The following is a 25,960-nucleotide window of genomic DNA, read 5'->3' on the forward strand; positions in this document are numbered from 1 at the left end:
TCGGGATTAGACAAAAACACTTAGCAGGTCTACCACCTTGAGTAAATTTTAATCTCTCCGAACTTCAAATTCCTCCTCTATAAAATGAGAATACTGCCACCTAGTTATCAGGGATTCAGTAAAAAAGAAAAAAAGCAATTTCTTTCAGTAAACTTTTTCTTTTGGAAGGTAATTACATTTCAAATAGGTAACAGTGGTTGTTGTTTCAAAATTTAAAAGGTAAAAAGTGCTCATAGCTGGTTTCAAGGAGGGCACACAATTTCATCATGGAGGGCTCAGGCTCACCACCTGGACTCACTCATCAATCGGAGCATCACTAACAATGGGATAACTGGAGTACATATCATCCCCAAAGTGTTTAACTTGCATTAAATCAGTGTTTAGCTCTAACCTCCAATTTGTAGTAACACTTTAAATGATACTGTCAGGAATCAACCAAATAAATCAGATAACTGACCAGGTCTCTTCAACAAGTCAAGGGAGGAAAAAAAAAAGCGAGAGAAGGCAACTGGAAGAACGTAATCTATGTCACTGAATTGTACATGTAGAAATTTTTGAAATGGTGTATCTTTGGCTATGGATATTTTCATCAAGAAAAAAAAAAAAGGTCCTCCAAGGTCGAGAAGGGAGAGTGCTGACATGTCGTGGGGCTGTTAACCAATGTACTGATTGTTCAATGAGAAACTATTTGTTCTGTAAACCTTCACCCAAAGTACAATAAAAAAAAAAAAAAAGAGAGAAGGGTAATTGTTCTAGGTTAAAAGAAACTTGAAGAGACATATCAAATGTAATGTGTGGACTCTGGTTCAAAGAAACTACTGTAATGGTTAAAAAAAAGGGGGGGGTAATAATTTGGAGGAACGTTAATAAGGATCACGTATTAGATAATACGGAGCCCTGGTGGTGCAGTGGTTAAGAGCTCAGTTGCTAACCGAAACATTGGCAATTTGAATCCCCCAGGCCCTCCTTGGAAACCTTATGGGGCAGTTCTACTCGGTCCTATAGGGTCGCTATGAGTCGGAACAGACTCAGCAGCAATGGGTTTGGTTTTTTGTTTTTATTAGATAATATAAAGGATTTATTATTGTCAAGTGTGATAATGATATCAGGATTATGCAGGAAAAAATTTTTTTTGTAGAAACACGGTTAAAGTATTTAGGCGTAAAATGTCAGGAAAAAAGTAAATATGGCAAAATATTAACAGATATTAAAATCTGAATGATAGATTTACAGTTCAATATACTAATACCTCCACTGCTCTAGATGTTTGAAATTTTTCACGATAAAAAGCTTATAGGAAAAATTATTCCCCTGTTCCCCAGCCACCTGACATACCACCTCCAGCTCCAGTTCCCAGTTTCTTTGTATTCTTCCAGAGATATTATTCATACATATGAAAATACATACAGTTTTTAAAAAACCACAAATGGTTGCAAAATGCACACCTTCTTTTGCACCTGGTTCTTTTCATTTAATACATCTTGGAGGTCACAGCATATATACAACATTTGCATCCCTTCTAACAGATGCATAATTTATTTAACCAGTCCCTTATCGATGGACATTTAGGAACTCTTTATTTCTTGATATTCTCTTTCAGATTAAAAAAAAAATAGAAAAAAAACTGACTGTAAAGTGTCAATTAGAGATTTAGCATGCTGGAACGCAATTGGAGTATTCATACGTAACCTATCTGCCTAGGAGCTCTTATCATTGGTACACAAAATAATCTTAAACTTCCCACTAAGGTACTCCAATTACAAAATACACAATATGTATACTTCTCACTGAGCTACTCTATGTCCCATGACCAAGTCACCCAGAAGCTACCACTATTCCCTGCCTCTTTTGTACAGTAGCCTTCAGAGCACTAGTGCTCTACCCCAGATGTGCAATAATCACCATTTCACAGTTTTTCCTTTTAAAATACCTTCCTTCAAATCAAAGCAGTCATTTGTGAACTAGCTGGACCAGACTAGTTTCAAACCCTCTACTTCTTCCAGGCCATTGTGAAGTTCCCATCAAAAACATATAGCAGGGACCTCATACCATCAAGACAGCAGTGCCGGGAGCAGAGCGCGTCCTTTGGCCCGGGTCTCTGCGCTCAGAACTCCTAGTCCACGGGAACACTGAAGAGAAGAAGGCCGACAGAGAGAAAAAGACTACCCCTGGAGCTGATGCCCTGAATTTGGACTTTCAGTCTACTTTGACTATGAGGAAATAAACTTCTCTTCATTAAAACCATCCACTTGTGGTATTTCTGTTACAGCAGCACTAGATGACTAAGACAGAATTTGGTATCGAGAGAGTGGGGTGCTGCTCTAACAGATACCTAAAATGTGGAAGCGGTTTTAAAACTGTGAATTGATAGATGTGCATCAGTGACAGAGGACCAGCAGCAGCAGAGAACCTACAGCAGCAGAGAAGCAGCAGCAGCAGACCAACAGCAGCAGAACCAGGAAACAGGTGAAAGATGGTGCTGGAGCTGACCCACGGAGCAAGAGAGCTGAATGCCTGTGAGCAGGAGGCTTCCTGGTGGAGTGGGCTTACCAGTGGAGCTACTGAGCTTTGGAACACTTGCCGCAGCAGGGCAGGTGCGGGTGTGAGGCCGGAGGGCCAAAAGGCCATAGAAAGCAGAAGCTGAAGAGACAAGGGACACAAGAAGCCGAGCTGCTTCAGCCTCAAAAGGTATGGCTATGACCTCAGGGGTTTCAAAGGGTGGAGCCATGGCCTCTGGTGTTTCTAAGGGTGGAGTTGTCACTCTAATGGACTAGGAGAATGGTGCGCCTAAAGCCAAGGGAGCAGAGTTGCTGTCCCAGCGGGCCTGGAAGGCAGAGCTGAAGCCCAGGGCCGAGGGGCCTCTATTCAAAATCCAGAGACTGTGGCCAATACCTACAGTCTGGAGGGCAGGGCTACTGTGTAAATTGTCTCAGAGAACAGAAGATTACTTTCAAAGCCTTGAGGGCAAATGTAATGTGTCCTGCTGACTTGCTTGGTGCATTATCACTGCTTTCCCTCTAGTTTCTCCCGTTTGTAGCTTGTGCCTGTTCTGCCATTGTACCTTTGGAAGCAGATAAACTGTATTCTAGATTTCACAGATGAAGAGGAATTTCTAGATTTTGGACTTGGAGTTAAGACTTTTGCTATGATATGATGGGGTGAATATGTTTTCCATGTTGTAAGGATGTGATTTTGGGGGGGCCAAATGTCTCCCCAAAAATGTGTGTATCAATTTGGCTAGGCCATGATTCCTGGTACTGTGTGATTTTCCTGTATGTTGTAAACCTGCCTCTATGATGTTAATGAGGGAGGATGGGTAGCAGTTGTGTTAGTAAGGCAGGCTGATCTACAAGGCTGGATTGTGTCCTGAGGCAATCTCTTGACATATAAAAGACAGAAGTGAGCAGTAAGACAAGGGGACCTCATACCATCAACAAAGTAGTGCCAGGAGCAGAGCGCGTCCTTCAGACCGGGGGTCCCTGCGCCGAGAAGCTCCTAGTCCAGGGGAACACTGAAGAGAAGAAGGCCGACAGAGAGAAAAAGCCTTCCCCTGGAGCTGATGCCCTGAATTTGGACTTTTAGCCTACTTTGACTATGAGGAAATAAACTTCTCTTCATTAAAAAAAAAACCATATAGCAAGTATCTTTAATCTAATTCAAGGCTCCTACCATTTTCTCCTACTATTTCCAGACTAAGACAGACTAGGAAGAAAGGCCTGCCTACTTCCAACAATTAGCCAATGAAAATCCTATGGCTCACAACAGAATATTGTCTGATAAAGTGCTGGAAAATGAGCCCCCTAGGTTGGAAGGCACACAAAATACACAGTGGCCGCAACAATGGACGAGCATACCAACAATCTGAAGATGGTGCAGAACTAGTCAACATTTTGTTCTGTTGTACATGGGGTCGCTATGCGTCAGAGCCAACTTAACAGCAACTAAAAACCACCAACATTTTCTTGTCTCAATAGTTAACACTAAAAACTGTAACTGTAATGGAGTTTGCTTCTCAACAGAAGTGCTTAGAACATCTAACTCATCTAACCTGGTGTAACAAGAAAACGATGAGGTTTGGCATCATACCAAACAAACCCATTACTGTCAAGTCGATTCCAACTCATGGTGATACTGCAGAGCAGAGGAGAACTGTCCCACAGAGTTTCCAAGGAGCACCTGGTGGATTAGAACTGCGGACCTTCTGGTTAGCAGACTTAACTCTTAATCACTACGCCACCAGGGTTTCCTTCGTATCACAGTGCCTGAATATTACCACTAACTCTAGAGTTAGGTGAGCTTCAGCAAATCATCACCAGACTCTCAGTGACCTCATCTGAAATGTGCTGCCAAAAACCACCTTCCATTACAAAATCTTATTAAGTTTTTGTGACAGACCTGAGTGTATCTGGCACATAAGTAACAGGTGCTAAATACATCCTAGTTGAATCTGAATACTACCTTCCACTGTTTTCACTCACCGCCAAACCTGAGAGTAGGGCCTAAAATTTTAAGATTTCCCATTGAGTTTAGAACAGTACTAGGCTCTCAGTAAGTGCTAAACGGTTATTTGTGGTTTGGATAAATTCGGTATAAACCACTATGGTGAATACAGTACTCATTTAAAGAAACTCCCTTAAGATGCAGTCTGAAGTTGCTAAGAGCTATGGAAATCTCAAACTCCCCAATAGGATGGTTCAATCTTACTCTCAAAGATGATTAAATTGAACAGATTGAAGGGGAGGGGGTACAAAGCATTTCCTCACCATAAATATGCACCGAGACTGGGACTAAATATTAAATTGACACATAGTAAGCGCTCCATAATTAGTAGCTATTATTAAGACGCATTCCACAAAGACAGAAGGCGGAAGGAAGAAAAAGAACGAGACTGTCAGTCACGAGGGGTCGAAAGGTGTCCCTAGCCTGAGACCCGCAGGCCTTAAAGCATCAGCGTGTACGGACTTCCAGCCCCACTGGGAGCCGAAGGAGTTCAGCGACCTCCCCTAAAGGTCAAGGCTTTGAAGCCACCCTTCCTGCTGGGGCTGGAAGCAGAGCCGAAACGCCCCCGCGAGAATCCGTACCCCGAAGCCAGAAGCACGGCCTACCATAAACCCGCGTGGGCTCTGAAAAGGGGGGAACACTGGGTTGCCCCTGCGCTGCAACCGGCATGAGCAGACACCCGGCCGCTCGTGCAGTCCCACCACCCAAGGGTCAGACCACCAGGACCCTCGGGCTCCGATACGCCTCAATCCAGCCCAGCTCCTCGATACTCACACTCACAGACGATCCCTCTTACTCCATCGCGCCGCCGGCGCCCCGGCGAGGGAGCTCCCTAACCCCCCCAGTCCCCTCCTCAGTTTTGGGTCCGGCGGCCCGATCCGGACCCGCTCCCCGCCGGGCACAGCCGCCGCCAGCGCGCAGGCGCACACCACCGCCGTGGCGCTCTTTTTTTTTTCTTTGCCGTTCGCCTTTCTCAATAATCTAGCTTTATTTGAACACAAGAGCGTGAACAATGGACACGGGGAGGGAAGCGGCTCTATTCCGAAAGAATGGTAGAAGACCGAGGACTCTCCAGATTTGCGGAAAAGTCAGTCCACTGGACGTCACCGTGACCCACCGCCCCCGTTCCCTTTTTTATTCTTCTTGCTCTTTCTGACCTCCTCTTGCTCTTACTCTCTTCTGAAATCCTCAACTCATTTAGGCGTGGCAGCTGTTGCAGCTAAACCACTCCTTCTTTCAAAAAACTCTGACGCTTAATGAAGCTGCATGGGCTTTAGAACAGACAAGACCTGAGTTCAAATCTTAACCCAGCTATTAGTAATTTGTGACTTTGGGCAAATTCCAAGTTTTCTTGGAATCTCAGTTTTTCTCCCAGTTAGTATTAGGATAATGATGTTCTATCTCTTAGGGTTTTGCTAGGATTAAATGAGATAACATAAGTCAGGTGCCTATTCATGAATGGTGCCTATCACAGAACAGACATTCAATACTAATGATTCCATCAATACTAATGATTATATTATTTACACATAAAAGAACTTTATTACTGACCTTAGCTCATACCTTAAAACTCAGGATGCTGCTTCAGTGACTAAAACTAGTCAGATAAACCAAGTTACATTAAAGTTGATAATGACGCGAAGTATTACTCCACGGACATTGTTGAACTTATACTAACATCTCTATTTAACTAGACTTTCAATGCCTCCACCTATGTGTAAAGCCAGATTGCTTCTAGAGGTTTAGGAAACTTCCAATTCTGTATTTGTGACATCACAAGTCCTTGAAACAGTCAAGAACGGGGGTAACTCCTCACTCTACTCTTCTTTAAAGGCATGCAATGGAACAACTGCTTTACCCAATAAGTTCAGGGCCATACTCTAAGGAAAAACCTGTAGAAGACCAAGGTCCAAATTGGTAAATGTCAAGGTAAGCCTGGGTCAAAATTTCTCAATCTTGGCACTGACATTTTGGACCAGGTAATTCTTTGTTGTAAGTGGCTGTCCTGTGCACTGTAGGATGTTAAGCAACATCCCTGGCCACTCAATGCAAGTAGCTTCCCCTCCTCTAACTTGTGACAGTCAAAAGTGTCTTTAGACATTGCCAAATGTCTCCTGGGGGGCAAAATAGCCTTTGGTTGAGAACCATTGCCCTAGACAAAAAGTAAAATTTTCATCACTGAGAGGGGTAGGTTTTGTCTCTACCCTCAGGGTGATTGTTTTTTGCTGCCTAGGTTACATACTATACCATACTTACAGGTTAGGACTTAAATGGAAACAGAATTCCCTACAATTTGTATGTCAGCTGTAAGAGCCAGGATAGCAGTAAACTGTACCATGCAAGTCTCTAGAGTTTGCTAAATATTTCTTTCAACTCATTCTGTCTGAAAATCTTTTCCATGCTCCACCCACTCCCAGGAAAATGCGGGTGGGGGAGGCTCTATGTAAGGATGCTTCTTAGGCTATACTTTTTCTGTCACTAATTCATTTCAATGAAATGCACATTTTTTAAATATCTATATATATATTTATTGTACTTTAGATGAAGGTTTACAGAACAAATAGTTTCTCATTAAACAGTCAGTACACATACTGTTTTATGACATTGGTTAACAACCCCAGGACATGTCAACAGTCTCCCTTCTCGACCTTGGAGGACCTTTTTTTTTTTTTTGGTGAAAATATACATAGCCAAAGTTATACCATTTCAAAAGTTTCTACTTGTAAAATTCAGTGACACAGATTACATCTTCCAGTTGTGCTGCTATTCTCACTATCCTTCTCCAAATTATTCCATCACCATTATCCTCAACTCACTGCCCCCTAGGCTTCCCATCAAACCTTTTGAGTTGTTGTTGTCAATCTGATCTCACATAGATAATTCTTTCTTTTTTTTTTTTTTTTTGTACCTTAGATGAAGGTTTGCGGAACAAATAGTTTCTCATTGAACAGTTAGTACACATATTGCCCGATGACAATGGTTAACAACCCCACGACATGTCAACACTGTCCCTTCTCAAACTTGGGTTCACTGTCACCAGATTTCCTGTCCCCTCCTGCCTTCTAGTCCTTGTCCCTGGACTGCTGTGCCTCATTAGTCCTGTTTTGTTTTATGAGGCTGTCCAATCCCCGGCTGAACGGTGAACTTTGGGAGTGACTTCACCACTGAGCTAAAAGGGTGTCCAGGGGCCATACTCTCGGGGTTTCTCCAGTCTGTCAGGCCAGTAAATCTGGTCTTTTTTTTGTGAGTTAGAATTTTGTTCTCCATCTTTTTCCAGCTCTGTCCAGGACCCTCTATTGTGATCCTGGTCAGAGGAGTCCGTGGTGGTAGCCCGGCACCATCTAGCTGTACTGGACTCAGTCTGGTGGAGGCCGTAAATGCACATTTTTTTAATCTCTGCCTTGCCATCATCCTGGATGACTTCCACATCCATGTGAATGACCAACCCAGGAGTTAAATCTCTAAATTCCTTAAACTCATTATGACCTTCTACTCTACTCCATCTCAACTACCCTGGACCTTGTTACTACCTGTAGATGCCTCATCTCCAGAGACATTAATGCAACTCACTGTTCAAATACCTGTCTTCCAGCTTCTTTGGCCCACCACAACACTATGACTTTCTTTGTCCTCATCAAGAGCTCCAATTCATTGATTCCCTTTCTCTTACCTCCCAATCCATCAGCCCTCTCCTGACTTCTGCCTTGAAATCCATGGTCTGCCAACTCAGTAACACTTTTGCCAATACCCTGAACTCCCTTGCATCTCTCTTTACTTTATGCCAGGGTTTCTCAGCCTGAGCACTACTGACATTTTAGACCAGATAATTCTTTGTCGTGGGGGCTATCCTGTTTATTCTAAGATGTTTAGCAGCATCCCTGGCCACTAGATGCCATTAATACTTCCCCTTGTCATCATGACACCAAAAATGTCTCCAGACATTGCTAAATGTCCCCTGGGGGAGGGGAGGGCAAAACTGTTCCTGGTTGAGAAACATTGCTTTGTACCAGTGATCATCTCAACCCTCCATGAACTCAACCTCTGCCCTCAAGAAGTGATCACTGCTTGAGAAAGCCACAAAGGGGAGCAGACTGGTAAATTCATCTTCACCAATCTTAAACAGGCCCTCTACAGTGCTGACCAGTCCAGCTACTTTTCTCTGGTTCACCTGCTCTGTCACTTTCTACAACAAACATTCCAGATCTTCTCCATTTGCCTTAAAACTCCCAACACCACCTCCTTTTCTCTCAGCACATGATCTCATCTCCTTCCACACAGAGAAAACAGAGGTCATCAGATGAGAATTTCTTCAACTTCCTTTACTAAACACACAAATTTACAAACAGCATCACACACTTCCTCTTACTGTAACTGAGGGGGTATCTTCTCTCTGTCTTCCAAGACATTCCTCCTATCAGTGCCTTCATTAGCTTCTACTCTCACCTTCTCAAGATCTTTACCATTATCAACTATCTCTTCTCTTTCTTCGTTATGCAATCTTTTTTTTTTCTTAGTTGGGTTTTCCCTATCATGCTCAAGTTTCTCCTGTCTTAGCTCTAACAAAAAAACAAAACCACCTTAACCCCTCATCCTTTGACTATCGTCTTTCTTTCTCTCTCACTCTCTCCTTCCTCCCCATGAAGGCCAAAGTTTCCTACTGCAATCTATTTTTCAGTCTCATCATTCCACCGAACAGCTATCACTAAGTTCACCAATGGCCTCTATGTTACTAAATTCAAAAGACATTTTTCAAGCTTTACCCTTAGGAATAGCCCACTCCATCTTCTTTTAAACACTCTTTTCTTCATTAGCGTGACCGCATTATTTTTAGAGGTGTCTGGAAGCCTTCTTGAAGGAAACGTCTAAACCTAGCATCCACTTGCTTAAAACCCTTCTACAGCTCTCTGTGGCCGTCGAATTGAAGTGTAGACTCCCTAGTCCCAAAATACAAGACCCTCGAAGATCTGGCCATTGTTGATCTTTTAAAGATTGTTTTCCCCTCCACTCGGGGATATACGATGAGCTCTAAGCCTCTAACCAAGATGAACTACAAAGAATTTCCAGAAGGCGCTATGTATTTCTTGGCATATGCCGTTCCCACAGCCTGGATAACTCTCTCTCCTTCCAGTATACCCGAGGGAACTCCTACTTATCCTTCAGGAGTCAAAAGTCACTTCCTCCGGGAACCCTTCCAGACACCTCTAAGAATAAAGGGCTTTGTTTATTGTGCGCCAACATTGCCTCAGGTTTTCTATGTGCCATGCACTGTATTCTATACATGATAATTTGTTTAAACCGTATCTCAGAACCGACTCTTCGGCAACTACGATATGTCAGTCTCAGTAGATCAAAAGACCCCGGAGGGCAGGGAATATTCGCTTCTTTTCTCAGCGTTCATCCAGCAGAGCGCCTGGCACACGGTTTGCCCTAGGTAAATGTTGTATTAATAAGTCCCACTTTCCAGGCAGGACTTCAATCTATCTGGTTAACGGCTGCGTTCCCAGGCTCTCCGCCTACGTGGCAAGGGGATTTAAAACCCTGGTACCGTGATTGGCTCCAGCTGCAGGGGTGTGTCGGTGCCCGTGGCACCGTGGAAGTGCGCAGGCGCGCGGCTCCGGCTCGCGCAGGCGCGAGACGGGCGCAGCTCTAGGTCCGTTCTAGGGGTGCCCGAGCTGGAGTCCGAGACAGGAGTGGCCGCAACTGCTTGGTGAGTCTCCAGGAGTAGGGCTGAGGGAGCGGGCCCGGGTGAAGGTTGTGATCCTACTCCGAGGAGTAAGAAGAGTATATCGTGACATTTGAAAAATTAGTGGGTAGGGTTCCAGCGGGGAGTGGGTGCTCTGGCCCTGACTCGGCAGGCCTGGGCCGGAGCGGGGACGCGAGGCGCCGGGAGACCATCGAGCGGCCGGCGGAAGAAGGGTGACGGGATGGTGGTTTCATAGACCCTTGAAACCAAGCAGAGATAAACTCCCCCCATTGTTGCTGTGGTCGGGAATAATAGACTATATGGTGACCACAGTCATCGGATAGTTCTGAATTAGTTTGAAGGACTCTGAGGTTAATGGCGTTGTGGTATCAGTCCATGCTCTCGAGGAAAGTCCATTCTTACCTTGCAGATTTACTGCGGACGCATGAAGAAAAAGATATGCAGGTAATAACAAGGTCTAGGGTAGTTGAGATGGAGTAGAGTAGAAGGTCATAATGAGTTTAAGGAATTTAGAGATTTAACTACTGGGATGGTCATTCACATGGATGTGGAAGTCATCCAGGATGATGGCAAGGCAGAGATTAAAAAAAAGTGCATTTAATTTAAATGAATTAGTGACAGAAAAAGTGTAGCCTAAGAAGCATCCTTACATAGAGCCTCTCCCCACCTCCACCTTCCTGGGGTGGGTGACGCATGGAAAAGATTTTCGTACAGAATAAATTGAACTAAAAAAAATAGTAAACTCTGGAGACTTGCATGGTATAGTTTACTGCTATGCTGGCTCTTAAAACTGACATACAAATTGTAGGGAATTCTATTTCCATTTAAGTCCTAACCTATAAATATGGTATAGTATGTAACCTAGGCAGTAAAAAACAATCACCCTGAGGGTGGAGACAAAAGCACTAGCTATCCCTAGAACCAAGAAAAAAACAAATGAACAAAACAGGCCCTGTGTCATGGACGTTGTCAGTCTTCACATATCATGAACCATACCACCATCATAACTTTTGCCTTTAGAGTATCATATGTGGGATTATTTTACTTCATATTTTAATAGGCTGTTTTTTAAACATTATCCTATTCCAAAGTGATAATCTTGAAACCATCGTTTTGATGCCTTTTATACCATTTTCTAGTACACTTTAATAAATAATAAATACACAGCTATTAAAGTTTACTTACTTAACCCTAAAATCATCTCATGTTTTTGCTCTGCACTTTGGAAAACATTGCTTCTGGGTATGCTGTTTGAGGCTTAGTCTACCCTTTTTTTTAAAAAAAAATTATTGTGGTAAGGTGTGTGTGTGTGGGTGTGTGGGTGTGTGTGTGGGTGTGTGTGTATACTCACCATGTTGTACAACCATCACTACTATCCATTTCCAAGTTTTTTTCATCATCCTTAACAGAAACTCAGTACTCCTTAACCAATAACTTTCCATTTCTGCCTCCCACCCCCCTCTGGTAACTATGAATAAACTTTGGTCTCTATGTATTTGCCTATTCTAGATATTTCATAGAAGTGGGATCATACAATATTTGTTCCTTTGTATCTGACCTGTTTCACTTATTATCATGTGTTCAAGGTTTATCCATGTCAGATCGTATATCAGAACTTCATTTCTCTTTATGGCTGAATAATATTCCATTGTATGGATACACCATACTTTGTTTAGTCGTTCCTCTGTTGATGGATACTTGGTTTGTTTCCACCTTTTGGCTATTGTGAATAATGCTGCTACGAACATTGGTGTGCAAATATCTGTTTGAGTACCTGCTCTCAAGTCTCTTAGGTATATACTTAGGAGTAGAATGGCTGGGCCATATGGTAATTCTTTGTTTACCTTTTTGAGGAACTGCCAAACTGTTTTCCACAGCAGCTACACCATCTTCCATACCCCTAGCGATGGATGAGGATTCCTCCAGTTTCTCCACATCCTTGCCAACAGTGGTTACCTTTCGTTTTTCTGATGATAGCCATCCTTTTGTTGTTAGTTCCTGGAGTTGGCTCTGAGTCATGGTGACCTTATGTATAATAGAATGAAACTTGCCCAGTCCTGTGCCATCTTCATGATGGGTATGTTTGAGCCCATTGTTGGTGGTTATTGTGTAGTGCCTTCCGACCTATGGGTCTTATTTTCCAGCATTATATTGGACAGTATTCTGCTGTGATCCATTAGGTTTTCATTGACTAATTTTTGGAAGCAGACTGGCAGGCCCTTCTTCCTAGTGTGTTTTAGTCTGGAAGCTCCGCTGAAACCTTTCCATTGTTGGTTACCCTGCTGGTATTTGAAATACCGGTGGCATAGCTCCAGCATCATAGCAACACACAAACCGCCACAGTGGGAAAACCTGAACGCCGGGTGGTGGATAACCATCCTAGTGGGGTTGAAGTGGTTAATCTACTCATTTTTAAAACAAACTGAGATGGGACTACCCGAACTCTAAGACTGTTGGGCTTCAGAATTATGTGGGCCCTGTGATGACATTTTTTTTAACACAAGTCTAGCAAACGTACTTATCTGTTTTTACCAGATGATAGTAGTTTAGAATAGCTAAAGGGAAAAAGAGGATGTTTGCTCTTTGACATTTTTGTGAAATCAGCTGCCTTTCATTTTTTTTTTTTTTTTTGAATTAAGACTTTTCTTTTCCTCGTTTGGTTCCTGTGACTCAGACATTCTGGAAACCTGTTTTTTAGCTGTGTTTGTACTCTGCATTGTGTATGTGTTAGCATTTATAATTTATGGTGTTTGTATCTATGGGTGTTGGACATTTTATTCCAGTACCATCTTTTGTTTCCGGATCTGTGAATTGACAATAGCAGATGATAGGGACTGGTCTTCTCTTTATTTTGGGGGAGAAGCCTTGAAGCAGATGGATCCAGAGCCTCCAACAATTGGAGGAAGCGGATTATGGAACCAGGAAACAGCATGTGCTTATTCCTTTTATAATTTTGAGGGTGGGGTGGTGAGGAGGAAAGAACTCTATTTGCACTTATTTAAATGCCCTGGCATTTTTGTCTTGGTTTCAATTTAGGTGTATTGCTTCTAAAATATTTAAATCACTGATACTATATTTTTCTGGAATTCCCTCATCTTCTTGTTAATTTTTGTGAGTTCTGTAACTTAGATTTAAAGTTTGTTTCATATTTATTTTGATGATTGACATTACCTTTAGATGGCCCTGTCATACTTACAAAATGAAATTCAAACTTCCTGGCATAGTATACAAAGCCCTTCACAACCTGTCTCCTGTTAGCCTTTTAAACCCACTCTCCCCCCCCAGTACACCCCACCCCCCACACGCACACACTGTATGTTCCTGCATGACCACTGAGGCCTTATATTGTGGCATCTCTTTGATAGTCTAAAATCGTACTTTTTAAAAAGAGTTGATCAGACTTGGAATTTAATTGACACAAATCAAATTCATGAGGGGGAAGAAGAAAGCCTTTGCCACCTAGTCAATTCTGACTCATAACTACCCTGTAGGACAGGCTAGAACTGCCCCATAGGGTTTCCAAGGCTGTAATCTTTACGGAAGCTGTCACATCCGTCTCCCACGGAGCAGCTGGTGGGTTTTAACCGCCAACCTTGCCGTTAGCAGCTGAGCGCTTTAACCACTGTGCAACCAGAGCTCCTTAAATTCATGAGAGTAGTTTAATAATTATTATGAAAAATTGTAATAGCTTTGTTGAGCACAATGTGCCAGGTACTGTTGTTCTATTTTCATGAAATAACTCAGTCCATATAACAACACTTGACCCATTGCCGTGGAGTCGATTCCAACTCATAGCAAGCTATTATAGGACAGAGTAGAACTGCCCTATAGAGCTTCCAAGGCTATAATCTTTACGGAAGCTGACTGTTTCATCTTTTACCCTCGAAGTGGCTGGTGGGTTCGAACTGCTGATCTTTCAGTTAGGAGCTGAGCACTTAACTCCTGCCCCACCAGGGCTCCTTTTTAACAACACTTGAAATAAGCATTAGTATTATTCCCATTTAATGAGAAAACTGAAGCACAAAGAATTAAGCAGTAGCCAGGATTTGGAACCATTATGTCTCCAAATATTAGGCGCTTAACCACTACGCTGTATTATCTTTTGTATGAGCAAGAAATGCCCCTCTTTTCATTTACTGTGGGGGTATTCTTTTCCAGGGACCTGAGTGCTTATGTTCTCTATCTGGCATCTGACTTCTGGAATCAGAATATTTGAGAAGCTAATCAGAAAGCTACTAGGTGAACTTGGAATCAGAGCCAGAATAGTTGGATGGCTGGGGTGAATATTTCATTCAGGCAGGGTGAAGCCTTGGCAGTCATCCCCACCCCACACTTGGTCAGATACTGTACTTATTTCAGATTGTATGTCTCCCTTCCCTGGAGAGTGCTGGGTGAATTGCAGCTTTAGCCCTTGAGCCACTTACCTTTCATATTGAGCACTTCCTTTCTGTTCCCACAGCCTTTCTTTTAGATATGGTCAATTTAATTGATAACAGTCACATCTAGGTCTGCCTTTCCAGGATGACAGCCAGGTCACTTAGAGTAAAATTATGGAAGTTACAAGATTCACCAGGACCTTAAGACCAGCTAAGGAACATCAAGCAGTAGATTACAGTAGAGGCTTCTGTAAAACTGAAGTGTAATTTTTGTCATCTTTTTGGTTGCTGATTTTTGGTGGTACTTTCCCACTCAGTGGTGTGATTTGTCCTTGATCTTGTGCTTCAGTGCACTTTGAAACCAAGATGTTTAATAGATATGATTCAGTATTGTACTTAGAAATTTGCATAGTTTGGGGGCCTTGATTAAGAATCGTTAATTTTTTTCCTGTGGAAGAGGGTAGAAAGGAAGCTTGAAAGAGGAAGGAAAAAGAGGAAACTAACCTTAACATAAATGAGACTTCCTTCTCATTTAAATGCCTTCAGGAAGAAGTAAATTTCCTAATAGCATCATGGGTTCTTTCTTTTTGGCGCAGAGTGTTCAGAGTATTCCGTGATGCTATGCACCCATTGTTTTTGTTTTTGAGTTGCATTTTTTTTTTAATGTCCCAATCATGTATTTTATTTTTCAAGTAATTGGAATAGTGATATTCAAATGACAGCATTATTTGTTTCTTTGGAGCAGAAATTATTACCTCAACTACCTGACGATAACAAGCATTGGCTATATGTGGTTCAAAGACATCCATTGAGAATACAGGGTTTAAAGGAGACACCTGTTTTAAATGCACAGAAACAATGTTATCCTTTTTTTTTTTTTTTTTAAAGAAATGTATATTCCTTTATTTGCTCCTTTCTTGAAGGGCAGGGAAAATATCATAGAAGCGGAATCTTTTTTTAATTTTTCGAATTGTGCTTTAGGTGAAAGTTTACAGAGCAAATTAGTTTCTCATCCAACAATTTATACACAGATTGTTTTGTGACATTGGTTGCAATCCCCACGATGTGTCAACATCCTTCCCTTCTCCACCCCAGGTTCCCTGTTTCCATTCATCCCGTTTTCCTGTCCCTTCTTGCTTTCTCCTCATTGCTTTCGGGCTGGCGTTGCCCATTTGTCTCATTTACATGATTGAGCTAAGAAGCACCTTCCTCACCTGTGTTATTGTTTGTTTTGTAGACCTGTGTAATCTTTGGCTGAAGGATAAAGTTCAGCAATGACTTCAGTTCTCAGTTAAAAGAATATCCAGGGGCCGTAGTCTTGGGGTTTCTCCAGTCCGTATCAGACCAGTAAGTCTGGGGTTTTTTTGTGAATTTGAATTTTGATCTACATTTTTCTCCCACTGTGTTTGGAACCCTTTATTGTGATCCCTGTGAGAGTGGTTGGTGGTGGTAGCCAGGCTATCTAGTTGTTCTGGGCTTAGGCTGGTAGAGGCTGTGGTACTTGTGATCCATCAGTCCTTTGGACTAATAATTTCCCTTGTGTCTTTGGTTTTCTTCATTCTCCTTTGCTCTGGATGGGATGGAACCAGTATATGTATCTTAGATGGCTGCTTGAAAGCTTTTAAGACCCCAGATGCTACTCTCTAAAGTCAGATGTAGAACATTTCTTTATGAACTGTGTTATGGCAATAGACCTAAACGTCCCCCCAAGACCATGGTCCCCACCCCTCAGCCTAGTAACTAGGTCCCTCAGGGTGTTTGGATGTGTCTATGCTGTTTCTATGACTTTGCCTTAATCAAGTTGTGCTGACTTCCCCTATAATGTATACTCTTTCCCATCACCAAAGTTACCACTTATCTACTATCTAGTTAGTAATTCCTCTCCCTAACCCTACCATCCCTCATAACCATCTAAGATTTTTTCTTTTTGTGTGTAAACCTTTTCATGAGTTTTTGTAACAATGGTCTCATACACTGTTTATCTTTTTGTGATAGACTTATTTCACTCAGCATAATGCCGTGCAGATTCATCCATGTTGTGAGATGATTCGTGGATTCATCCTTGTTCTTTATCATTGCATGGTATTCCATTGTGTGTGTGTACCATAATTTGTTTATCCATTCATCTGTTGATGGGCACCTAGGTTGTTTCCATCATTTTGCTATTGTGAATAATGCTGCACTGACCATGGGAGTGCATACGTCTATTCGTGTGGTGGCTCTTATTTCTCTAGGATATATTCCTGGGAACGGGATTGCTAGATCATACGGTATTTCTATTTCTAGCATTTTAAGGAAGCGCCATATCGTTTTCCATTGTGATTATACCATTTTACATTCCCACCAGCTGTGCATAAGAGTTCCAATCTCCTCGCAATCGCTCCATTTGTTATTTTGTTTTTTTTATTAGTGTCAGTAATGTTGGGGTGAGATGGTATCTCATTGTAGTTTTTTTTTTTTTTACCCCAGTTTCCTGTGTCCATTCAACCAGCTCCTGTCCCTTCCTGCCTTTTCATCCTGCTTTTGGACAGAGGCTGCCTATTTGGTCTTGTATATTTGATTGAACTAAGGAGGACATTCCTCATGTGTGCTATTTTTTGTTTTATAGTATTGCCTAATCTTTGAAGACTGGGCTTCAAGAATGGTTTCAGTTCTGGGTTAACAAAGCGTCTGGGGGCCATAGTTTTGGGGATTCCTCCAATCTCTGTCAGACTAGTAAGTCTGGTCTTTTTATGTGAATTTGAATTCTGTTCTACATTTTTCTACTTCTCTGCCTGGGACTCTCTGTTGTGTTCCTTGTCAGGGTGGTCATTGGTGGTAGCTGGGCACCATCTAGTTCTTCTGGTCTCCGGTTGGTGGAGTCTTTGGGTCATTTGGTCCTTTTGTCCTTTGGGCTAGTATTTCCTTGTGTCTTTAGTTTTCTTCATTCTTCTTTGCTTCAAGTGGGATGGGACCAATAGATGTATCGTAAATGGTCACTTGTAAGCTTTTAAGACCCCAGACGCTACTCACAAAAGTGGAATGTAGAACATTTTCTTTATAAACTATGTTATGCCAGTTGACTTCGATGTCCCTTGAAACTATGGTCCCCAGGCTCATTGTAGTTTTGATTTGCATTTTTCTAGTGGCTAATAATAGCGGGCATTTCTTTTTTTTTTTCCAATTGTGCTCTAAGTGAAAGTTTACAATTCAAGTTAGTTTCTCATACAAAAATTCACACTACACACATTGCTATGAGACCTTAGTTGCTCTCCCTATACTATGACAGCACTCTCCTCCTCTCTACCCCATGTCCACTCAGCCAGCTCCTGACCCTCTCTGCTCTCTCATCTCGCCTCTGGACAGGAGCTGCCCATTTAGTCTCATGTATCTACTTGAGCTAAGAAGCACACTCTTCACGAGCGTCATTTTATGTCCCATAGTCCAGTCTAATCTTTGTCTGAAGAGTTAGCCTCCGGAATGGTTTTAGTTTTGGGCTAACAGAGAGTCTAGGGGCCATGTCTTCTGGGGTCCCACCAGTCTCAGTCAAACCATTAAGTCTGGTCTTTTTACTAGAATTTGAGTTCTGCACCCCACTTTTCTCCTGCTGCATCAGAGACTTGCTGTTGTTTCCCTGTCAGGGCGGTCATTGTTGGTAGCCGGGCACCATCTAGTTCTTCTGGTCTCAGGCTGATGCAGTCTCTTGTTTATGTGGCCGTTTCTGTCTCTTGGGCTAATATTTTCCTTGTGTCTTTAGTGTTCTTCATTCTCCTTTGCTCCAGGTGGATTGGGACCAGTTGGTGCATCTTAGATGGCCGCTTGCTAGCTTTAAAGACCCCAGATGAGTGGGCGTTTCTTTATGTGTCTGTTAGCTGCCTGAATATCTTCTTTGGTGACTTGTCTGTTCATATCCTTTGCCCATTTTTTAATTGGACTATTTGTCTTTTTATTGTTATGGTGTTGCAGTATCTTATAGGTTTTAGAGGTTAGACCCTTTTCGGATATGTCGTAGCCAAAATTTTTTCCCAGTCTGTAGGTTCTCTTTTTACTCTTTTGTTGGAAGTCTGTTGATGAGCAAAAGTGTTTGATTTTTAGGAGCTCCCAGTTATCTAGTTCTCTTCTGGTGTTTGTGCATTGTTAGTTATGGTTTGGATCCTATTTATGCCATATATTACGGACCCTAGCATTGTCCCTATTTTTTCTTCCATGATCTTTATCATTTTAAGTTTTACGTTTAGGCCTTTGATCCATTTTGAATTAGTTTTTGTGTATGGTGTGAGGTATGGGTCCTGTTCATTTTTTTTACAGATGGGCATCCAGTTTTGCCAGCACCATTTGTTAAAAGACTGTCTTCTCCCAATTTAATGGACTTTGGGCCTTTGTCAAAGATCAGCTGACTGTAGGTGAATGGATTTACGTTTGGGTTCTCAATTCTGTTCCATTGGTCTGTGTGTCTGTCGTGTCAGTACCAGGCTGTTTTTTTTAAATTGTTGTAGTTTAAGTGAAAGTTTACAATTCCATTTAGTCTCTCATACAAAAATGTATACGTACATTATTGTGTGACCCTAGTTGCTCTCTCTGTACTGTGACAGCACACTCCTCCTTTCCATCCCTGATCTCCCGTGTCCATTCAGCCAGCTCCTAACCCTCTCTGCCTTCTCATCTCACCTCCGGACAGAAACTGCCCATTTAGTCTCATGTATCTACTTGAGCTAAGAAGCACACTCTTTACGAGTATCATTTTATGTCCCACAGTCCACTCCAATCTTTGAGGAGTTGGCCTTGGGAATTGTTTTAGTTCTGGGTTGACAGAGAGTCTGGGGATCATGCTTTCTGGGGTTCCTCCAGTCTCAGTCAGACCATTAAGTCTGGTCTTCTTACTAGAATTTGAGTTCTGTACTCACCTTTCTCCTGCTCCATCAGGGACTTTCTATTGTGTTCCCTGTCAGGGCGGTCATTGGTGGTAGCCGGGCTCTGTCTTGTTCTTCTGGTCTCAGGGTGATGCAGTCTATTGTTTATGTGGCCTTTTCTGTCTCTTGGGCAAATACTTTCTGTGTGTCTTTGGTGTTCTTCATTCTCCTTTACTCCACGTAGTTGGTACCAATTAATGAATCTTAGATGGCCGCTTCCTAGCTTTTAAGACCCCAGATGCCACTCACCAAAGTAGGATGTGGAACATTTTCTTAATAAACTTTGTTATGCCAGTTGACCTAGATGTCCCCTGAGAGCATGATCACCAGACCCCTGCCCCTGCTACTCTATCCCTTGAAGTGTTTGGTTATATTCAGGAAACTTCTTAGCTTTGGTTTAATCCAGTTGTGCTGACTTCCCTTGTAGTGTGTGCTGTCCTTCCCTTCACCTAAGATAATTCTTGTCTACTATCTAGTTAGTGAATAACCCTCACCCTCCTTCCCCACCCTTGTAACCATCAAAGAGTGTTTTCTTCTGGTTTAAACCTTTTCTTGAGTTCTTATAATAGTGGTCTTATACAATAGTTGTCCTTCTGTGACTGACTAAATTCACTCAACATAATGCCCTCCAGATTCCTCCATGTTATAAGATGTTTCACGGATTCATCGTGTAGTACCAAGCTGTTTTGACTACCATGGCTATTTAGTAGGTTCTGAGATCAGGTAGTGTGAAGCCTCCTACTTTGTTGTTCTTCTTCCATAATGCTTTATTTATCAGGGCATCTTGAGCTGCGTTTTTAACATTTCATGTTAGAATGGAATCTAGGAGAAGCTAAATTCTTTTATGCAGTAAATGATGGTCCATATCTGAATTTCTGATTTGTTTTGTATAATCCTTTCTTCCACTCCTTCCATCCATTCTCTTTAATTCGTCTTTAGTCTTCAAGAAAAAGCTGCTTAGCTGTATTGTGCGTATAAACCAAAAACCCATGGCTGTCAAGTCGATTCTGACTCATAGTGGCCCTATAGGACAGAGTAGAACTGCCCCATAAGGTTTCCAAGGAGTGGCTGGTTAATTCAAGCTGCAGACTTTTTTTTTGGTTAGTACCTGAGCTTTTAACCGCTGTCCCGCCAGCGCTCCATTGTGCCTATAGTTTTACTTTATTAGGTGCCTAGAATGGACCTTATAGCTCATGGTTTGAGGTAGTAAGTGTGTGCTTTCTTTATGGGATCCTCTTTTATCCACTTCTTAGTACTTTGCCATGAAAAACAGTAAAGAACCTGCTCAGATTTCATTAGAACCCGTTCCTGCCACCTAATATAAAATGTTTCCCAACCAAAGCCTTAGCAAAGGCCTTTTCTCTAAACATCTGTTGTAAAGTATTTAGGACAAATGCTCTTCCATGTTATTTCTATACTTTTATGCTTTGGAATGGATGATCAGCTGTAAATGATTGGAAATATTTATACAAACTTCTGTTTACTGTTAGTATGTGCCAACTGGAAGATTTCTCTAAAGAAAGGCCAAGAATTAGTGTTAAGTATATGAATTAAGGCCCAGAGTTTATTCCTTGTCTTCGTTTTCTCTAATCTTATAATTCTTTTTTGTGGGTTGTCGTAAGTTACTGTTATATTTTATGATGAAAATAAGTATGAAATTTAAAAGCAATGTGAGTACACTGCAAACTGTTTGACAATTGGGGGAAAAAAGAAAAATCACTCTTTACTATACTACCACAGCCACTGGTATTATTTTGATGATTCCCTTCCAGACTTTCTTCTGCCCATATTTTCTCCCTTGGTAATTATAATGCATATTTTATTTATTTATTAACTTATTTTCTTTACTTGTTTATTTATTAGCATTACTTTGTATACCAATCTTTGTAACATAAGTCCCTTTTTATCGCTGGTGTCAATTTGTTCATTATTGTTTGCCCAGCCTTAGCCAGAAACCCAAGAACCATTTTAAGGATAATCTTTAATTTTTTAGACATGGAAAACTATATATATTTATCTAGATAGGTACCTCTGAACAAGACACTTGTTTCAATTTAAACCTGTTTGATATCTGTCTTGACGTGTGTAAACTTATAATGGACATGAAAATAGTTCAGAAGTATACTCTGCAGAGTATCACCATCTTTAATATTCAAATTTAGCCTTGCAGATGGAACAGTATATTTAGTAGCTGTTTTAGTTATCTATGAGTTGGAATTGGGGGTTTGGTTTTTTTTTGTTTAAGTTGTCTAGTGCTGCTGTGGGGCCCTGGTGGTGCAGTGATTGTTTTTCTGCTAACCAAAAGGTTGTTAGTTCAAATCCACCAGCCGCTCCTTGGAAACTCTATGGGGCAGTTCTACTCTGTCCTGTCGGGTTGCTTCGCTATGAGTCGGAATCGACTCAATGGCAGCAGTCATCATCAGTCAGTGCTGCTATTACAGAAATACCACAAGTAGATGGCTTTAACAAACAGATTTATTCTCTCACAGTTCAGGAGGCCAGAAGTCCGAATTCAGGGCACAAGCTCCAGGGGAAGGCTTTCTCTCTTTGTTGGCTCTGGGGGAAGGTCTTTGTCATCGATCTTCCCCTGGTCTAGGAGCTTCTCGGTGCAGGGGCCCCGAGTCTAAAGGGCACGCTCTGCTCCTGGCCCTTCTTTCTTGGTGGTAATGAAGTCCCTGTCCTCTCTGCTCACTTTTCTCTATTAATCTCCAAAGAGATTGACTCAAGATACAGCATAATCCTGTAGATTGTGTCCTGCCTCTAATCCTGCCTCATTAACATAGATGTTAGGACACATGGGATAATTACATCAGATCACAAAATGGTGGTCATCCACACAATACTGGGAATCACAGCCTAGCCAAATTGACACATATTTTTGGGGAACACAATTCAATCCATAACAATAGCTATTATTTTCAACTGCATTGACAATGATGTCACCCATATTTAACATTGTTGCTTAACTTTTGTCTTGCCTACTATTTCTTTCTGCTTCAGTAATAATATTAAAATAATGGCTAACACCTATTGAGTGCCAGTCAGGTGTCAGGCATGGTACTGAGTACTTTGCATGATTTATCTTTTTTAAATCTTCACAAAAGATCTTATGAAGTAGATTCTGTTAACCCTTTAAACTAAGGCTAAGGGGTTAGATAACTGGCCTGAGATCATACAACAGATATATTGTGGGGCTAGAATTTGGATTCTGGAGTTTCTACTCCTAACCATTATGTTATTCTGCTATGAACAGAAGTTTTCACTTGTTGCAAATATATTGATTTACCATGAAAGTCTAATAAAAATATGCCAAAGAGAACCACAAATTTTATTAAACTGTGTTAAGAGTATAATAATAAACTATATGAGTGTAACTTGTAGAACAACTTCGTTGTGATTAATTTTGTTTTAAGGCAAGGAATAAGGCAGGAAACTAACTTGGGTAGAAAATTTACCTGCAAAATCCTTGATTTCCAGTATAAATGGAATTATTTTACAAAATCAGTCTTATATTGGTCTTGGCAGGCCCTGTGGAATTGATGGTGATTTAAAGTGCTGTTTCTTTATTTCTTAAATATCTCTCCATTTTGATGAATGAATCCATATGGATCTCCTGTTAATTAAGCTCCAAGGCCTTTTTCTGTGTATTCATTCTTTCCAATAGTTTTATGATCATTTTCTAAATTAATGTAATTATTTTGTTTCTAAATTACTATCAAACAGCTGACAACCAGGATTACTCTGGTCTTTCTATTTCTTTCAATTTAAGTGCTTTATTTGAATCTATGGAAGAGATTTCATGGTCTTATAGAAGGCATCTGAAATTTTGAAATGAGCGATCAGATAGGATGCTTAGTCTATTTTCTGATATTCAGCAGTTCTCATATGATCTGATATTTACTAAGAGGGGCACTTTGGCTCTCCTTGATTTCAGAGTAAATCCAGATTTGAATGATGGATCTGCTCTTTACCGGCTCAGTTACTTAAACAGAGTGTTAGTTTCTCCATCTATAAAAAGGTATAATGAAGATAATGAGATATATAAATACGTAGGAGCCCTGGTGGCACAAACAGTAAGTGCTTGGCTGCTAACCAAAAGACTGGAGGTTTGAACCTAGCCAGAGGCTCCATGGGAGAAAGACATGGTGATCTACTTTCGTAAAGATTGCAGCCAAGAACACCCTGTGGGACATTTCTACTCTGTCATGTGGGGTTGCAATGAGTTGAAATCACCTAGAGGGCACATCATAACAACATAAATACTTAGTAGAGTTATCTGGTGCATAGTAGGTACTCAGTGTTTCTTTTCTTTTCTCCCATTTTAAGAAATTTATATTAGGAGTCTTCTAGTAAACCCAAATGAATCACATAGATTATAAAAGTGCTGAAAAAAAATCTTGTATTTTCCCCTCAATGGTACACAGTTAGCATAGGGGATTACATTCCTGGGAACATTGGAAAAATAACACAAATATTCAATCTATTAGATTAAATCTGCAGAGGGTAAATTTATTGGGATCTTTGTGTTAAATGATTTTTCTTCTTCTCTAATTCTCTTTACCTCAACGTTCTGGGTAACCTTTTCTTGAATCCATAAGAAAACCTTGAGATAATAATGAATATGCATAAAACTAATTAGCTAATTCTAGGTGGTACCCTGCTTGAGACTTGTGAGCAGTTTAGCAAAGGCTAATAAGAGCTTAAGGGGTATTAGTCTTTGTTTCCTTGTCCTTCCCCTTATAATTTTACTTTGTCTCCTACTTCTGTTTCCAATAATCATGTGCTCAACACCCTCAGGAATCCAGATTAGAGAAGTGTAGGCAGCTGTGTCCTGATGTCAGAATGCCAAACATGTGAGAACTTTCTAGACGTCTGTTCTTCATCTTGTGTGTCATCTGCTTAGGGAAGAAAAAAGTATTAGACAGAGCTTTGAGTTCGCTGAAGGGTGTGTCCTTCAAAATGACCCCATTGGCATGTCAGGAGTGATTCTTCACATTCTACCTGCCAGCTACATCTGCTTTTTTTAAAAAAAATATTTAGAAGGCAGAACTCTTGGAATCTTCCATTTTGACAGAGGTGAAATTTGTATTCAAGCCTCTTTTTGAACCTATGTGGAGTTTTGCAGGTTTTTACTAAGAAGATAGCAAGTATTGATTTGTAATTGGCAAAAATAGCCTCCAGGAGTTGAATTACAAAATTATACAAATTGAGAGAGCTGGGCTTTCTTACACCAAAATGTCACCACTACCCACAGGCTGTTGTTGTTAGGTACCCCTGAGTCGGTTGGGACTCATAGTGACCCTGTGTACAACAAAATGAAACACTGCCTGGTCCTGCTCCATCCTCTCAATCGATGTTATGCTTGAGCTCATTGTTGCAGCCACTGTGTCAACCCATCTTGTTGAAGGACTTCCTCTTTTTCGCTGACTCTCCTATTTACCAAGTATGATGTCCTTTTCCAGGGATTGGTCCCTCCTGATAACATGTCTGAAGTATGTGAGCCAAAGCCTTGCCACCTTTGCTTCTAAGGAGCATTCTGGCTGTACTTCCAAGATAGATTTGTTCATTCTTCTGGCAGTCCGTGATATATTCAGTATTCTTCGCCAACACCATAATTCAAAGGCGTCAAATCTTCTTCGGTCTTCCTTATTCATTCTGCAGGTTTCACATGCATATGAGGTGATTGAAAATACCATGGCTTGAGTCACTAGGAGCCCTGGTGGTGCAGTGGTTAAGAGCTACGGCTGCTAACCAGAAGATCGGCAGCTTGAATCTACCAGCTGCTCGTTAGAAACCCTATGGGGCAGTTTTACCCTGTCCTGTAGGGTCGCCATGAGTCGGAATTGATTTGACAGCAGTGGTTCAGAAAGTAGAGGTACTGCTTTCCTACTGGAAAAAGCACTGCACTAGAAGTCCTAAAACCTGAGTTTTAGGTTCACCTCCGGTAACTAGCTAGCATTAAATAGCCATTTACCCTCTCTTGGCCTTAATTTCTTTACTTACCCTATTTTCCTGAAATCCCCACTCTGCTCAAACAAGCTTGCTTTGTGTATCCTTATTCTTACAGAATATCCACATTTCCTTTTCTGTGTCTTTATCAGGAGTTTTGATTCATCATGGATAATCTGTCATCAGAAGAAATTCAGCGGAGGGCTCACCAGGTTACTGATGAGGTAAATATTTTTCTTGGATTAAGTAATGAATTCTATGTCAGTTTTCACAGTGAGGGGATGAGAGGACCTTCCTAGAAGATAATTTTATTCTTCTTCCTCCTCCCTTTATATCCAAGATCACATTTGCACCTTAGTGCCATTGGTGGTTCCTTTTTTTAACTCACCAAAACTAAATAAGTGAAAACAATTTGTATGATTTTTGTAGATAGTCTTTACTTATCAGTTACTTGGAATTCTAAACCTTCTTTTTGTATTTAACAGGATTTTCTAATATCTGTATAGTATACCTAGATTTTTATTTACATTAAATTTTTATGT

At 41.2% G+C, this 25,960-nt stretch overlaps 2 protein-coding genes across 8 annotated transcripts in view; one reads left to right on the forward strand and one right to left on the reverse strand.

Moving 5' to 3' along the window:
• The window catches only part of ZNF106 (zinc finger protein 106), a 74,684-nt gene extending 69,266 nt beyond the window's left edge, over positions 1 to 5,418 (reverse strand). For 2 of the 4 annotated variants that reach the window (XM_023735176.1, XM_023735175.1), the window contains exon 1: positions 5,275 to 5,405. The gene's annotated coding sequence lies outside the window, so the exon portion shown is untranslated. Of the gene's footprint in view, positions 1 to 5,274 lie in introns of all 4 variants that reach the window. The other 2 variants (XM_023735174.1, XM_023735172.1) reach the window with 2 other exon arrangements.
• Positions 5,419 to 10,111: 4,693 nt separating this feature from the next.
• The window catches only part of SNAP23 (synaptosome associated protein 23), a 44,188-nt gene continuing 28,339 nt past the window's right edge, over positions 10,112 to 25,960 (forward strand). For 3 of the 4 annotated variants that reach the window (XM_023735184.1, XM_023735185.1, XM_004380670.3), the window contains exons 1-2: positions 10,113 to 10,207; positions 25,571 to 25,642. In XM_023735184.1, coding sequence (XP_023590952.1) covers positions 25,586 to 25,642 — 57 coding nt within the window. In that variant the 5' untranslated portion in view covers positions 10,113 to 10,207; positions 25,571 to 25,585. Of the gene's footprint in view, positions 10,208 to 25,570; positions 25,643 to 25,960 lie in introns of all 4 variants that reach the window. The other variant, XM_023735186.1, reaches the window with a different exon arrangement.

This window comes from Trichechus manatus, unplaced genomic scaffold (assembly GCF_000243295.1).
Source record: "Trichechus manatus latirostris isolate Lorelei unplaced genomic scaffold, TriManLat1.0 scaffold00076, whole genome shotgun sequence".
Classification (NCBI taxonomy): domain Eukaryota; kingdom Metazoa; phylum Chordata; class Mammalia; order Sirenia; family Trichechidae; genus Trichechus; species Trichechus manatus.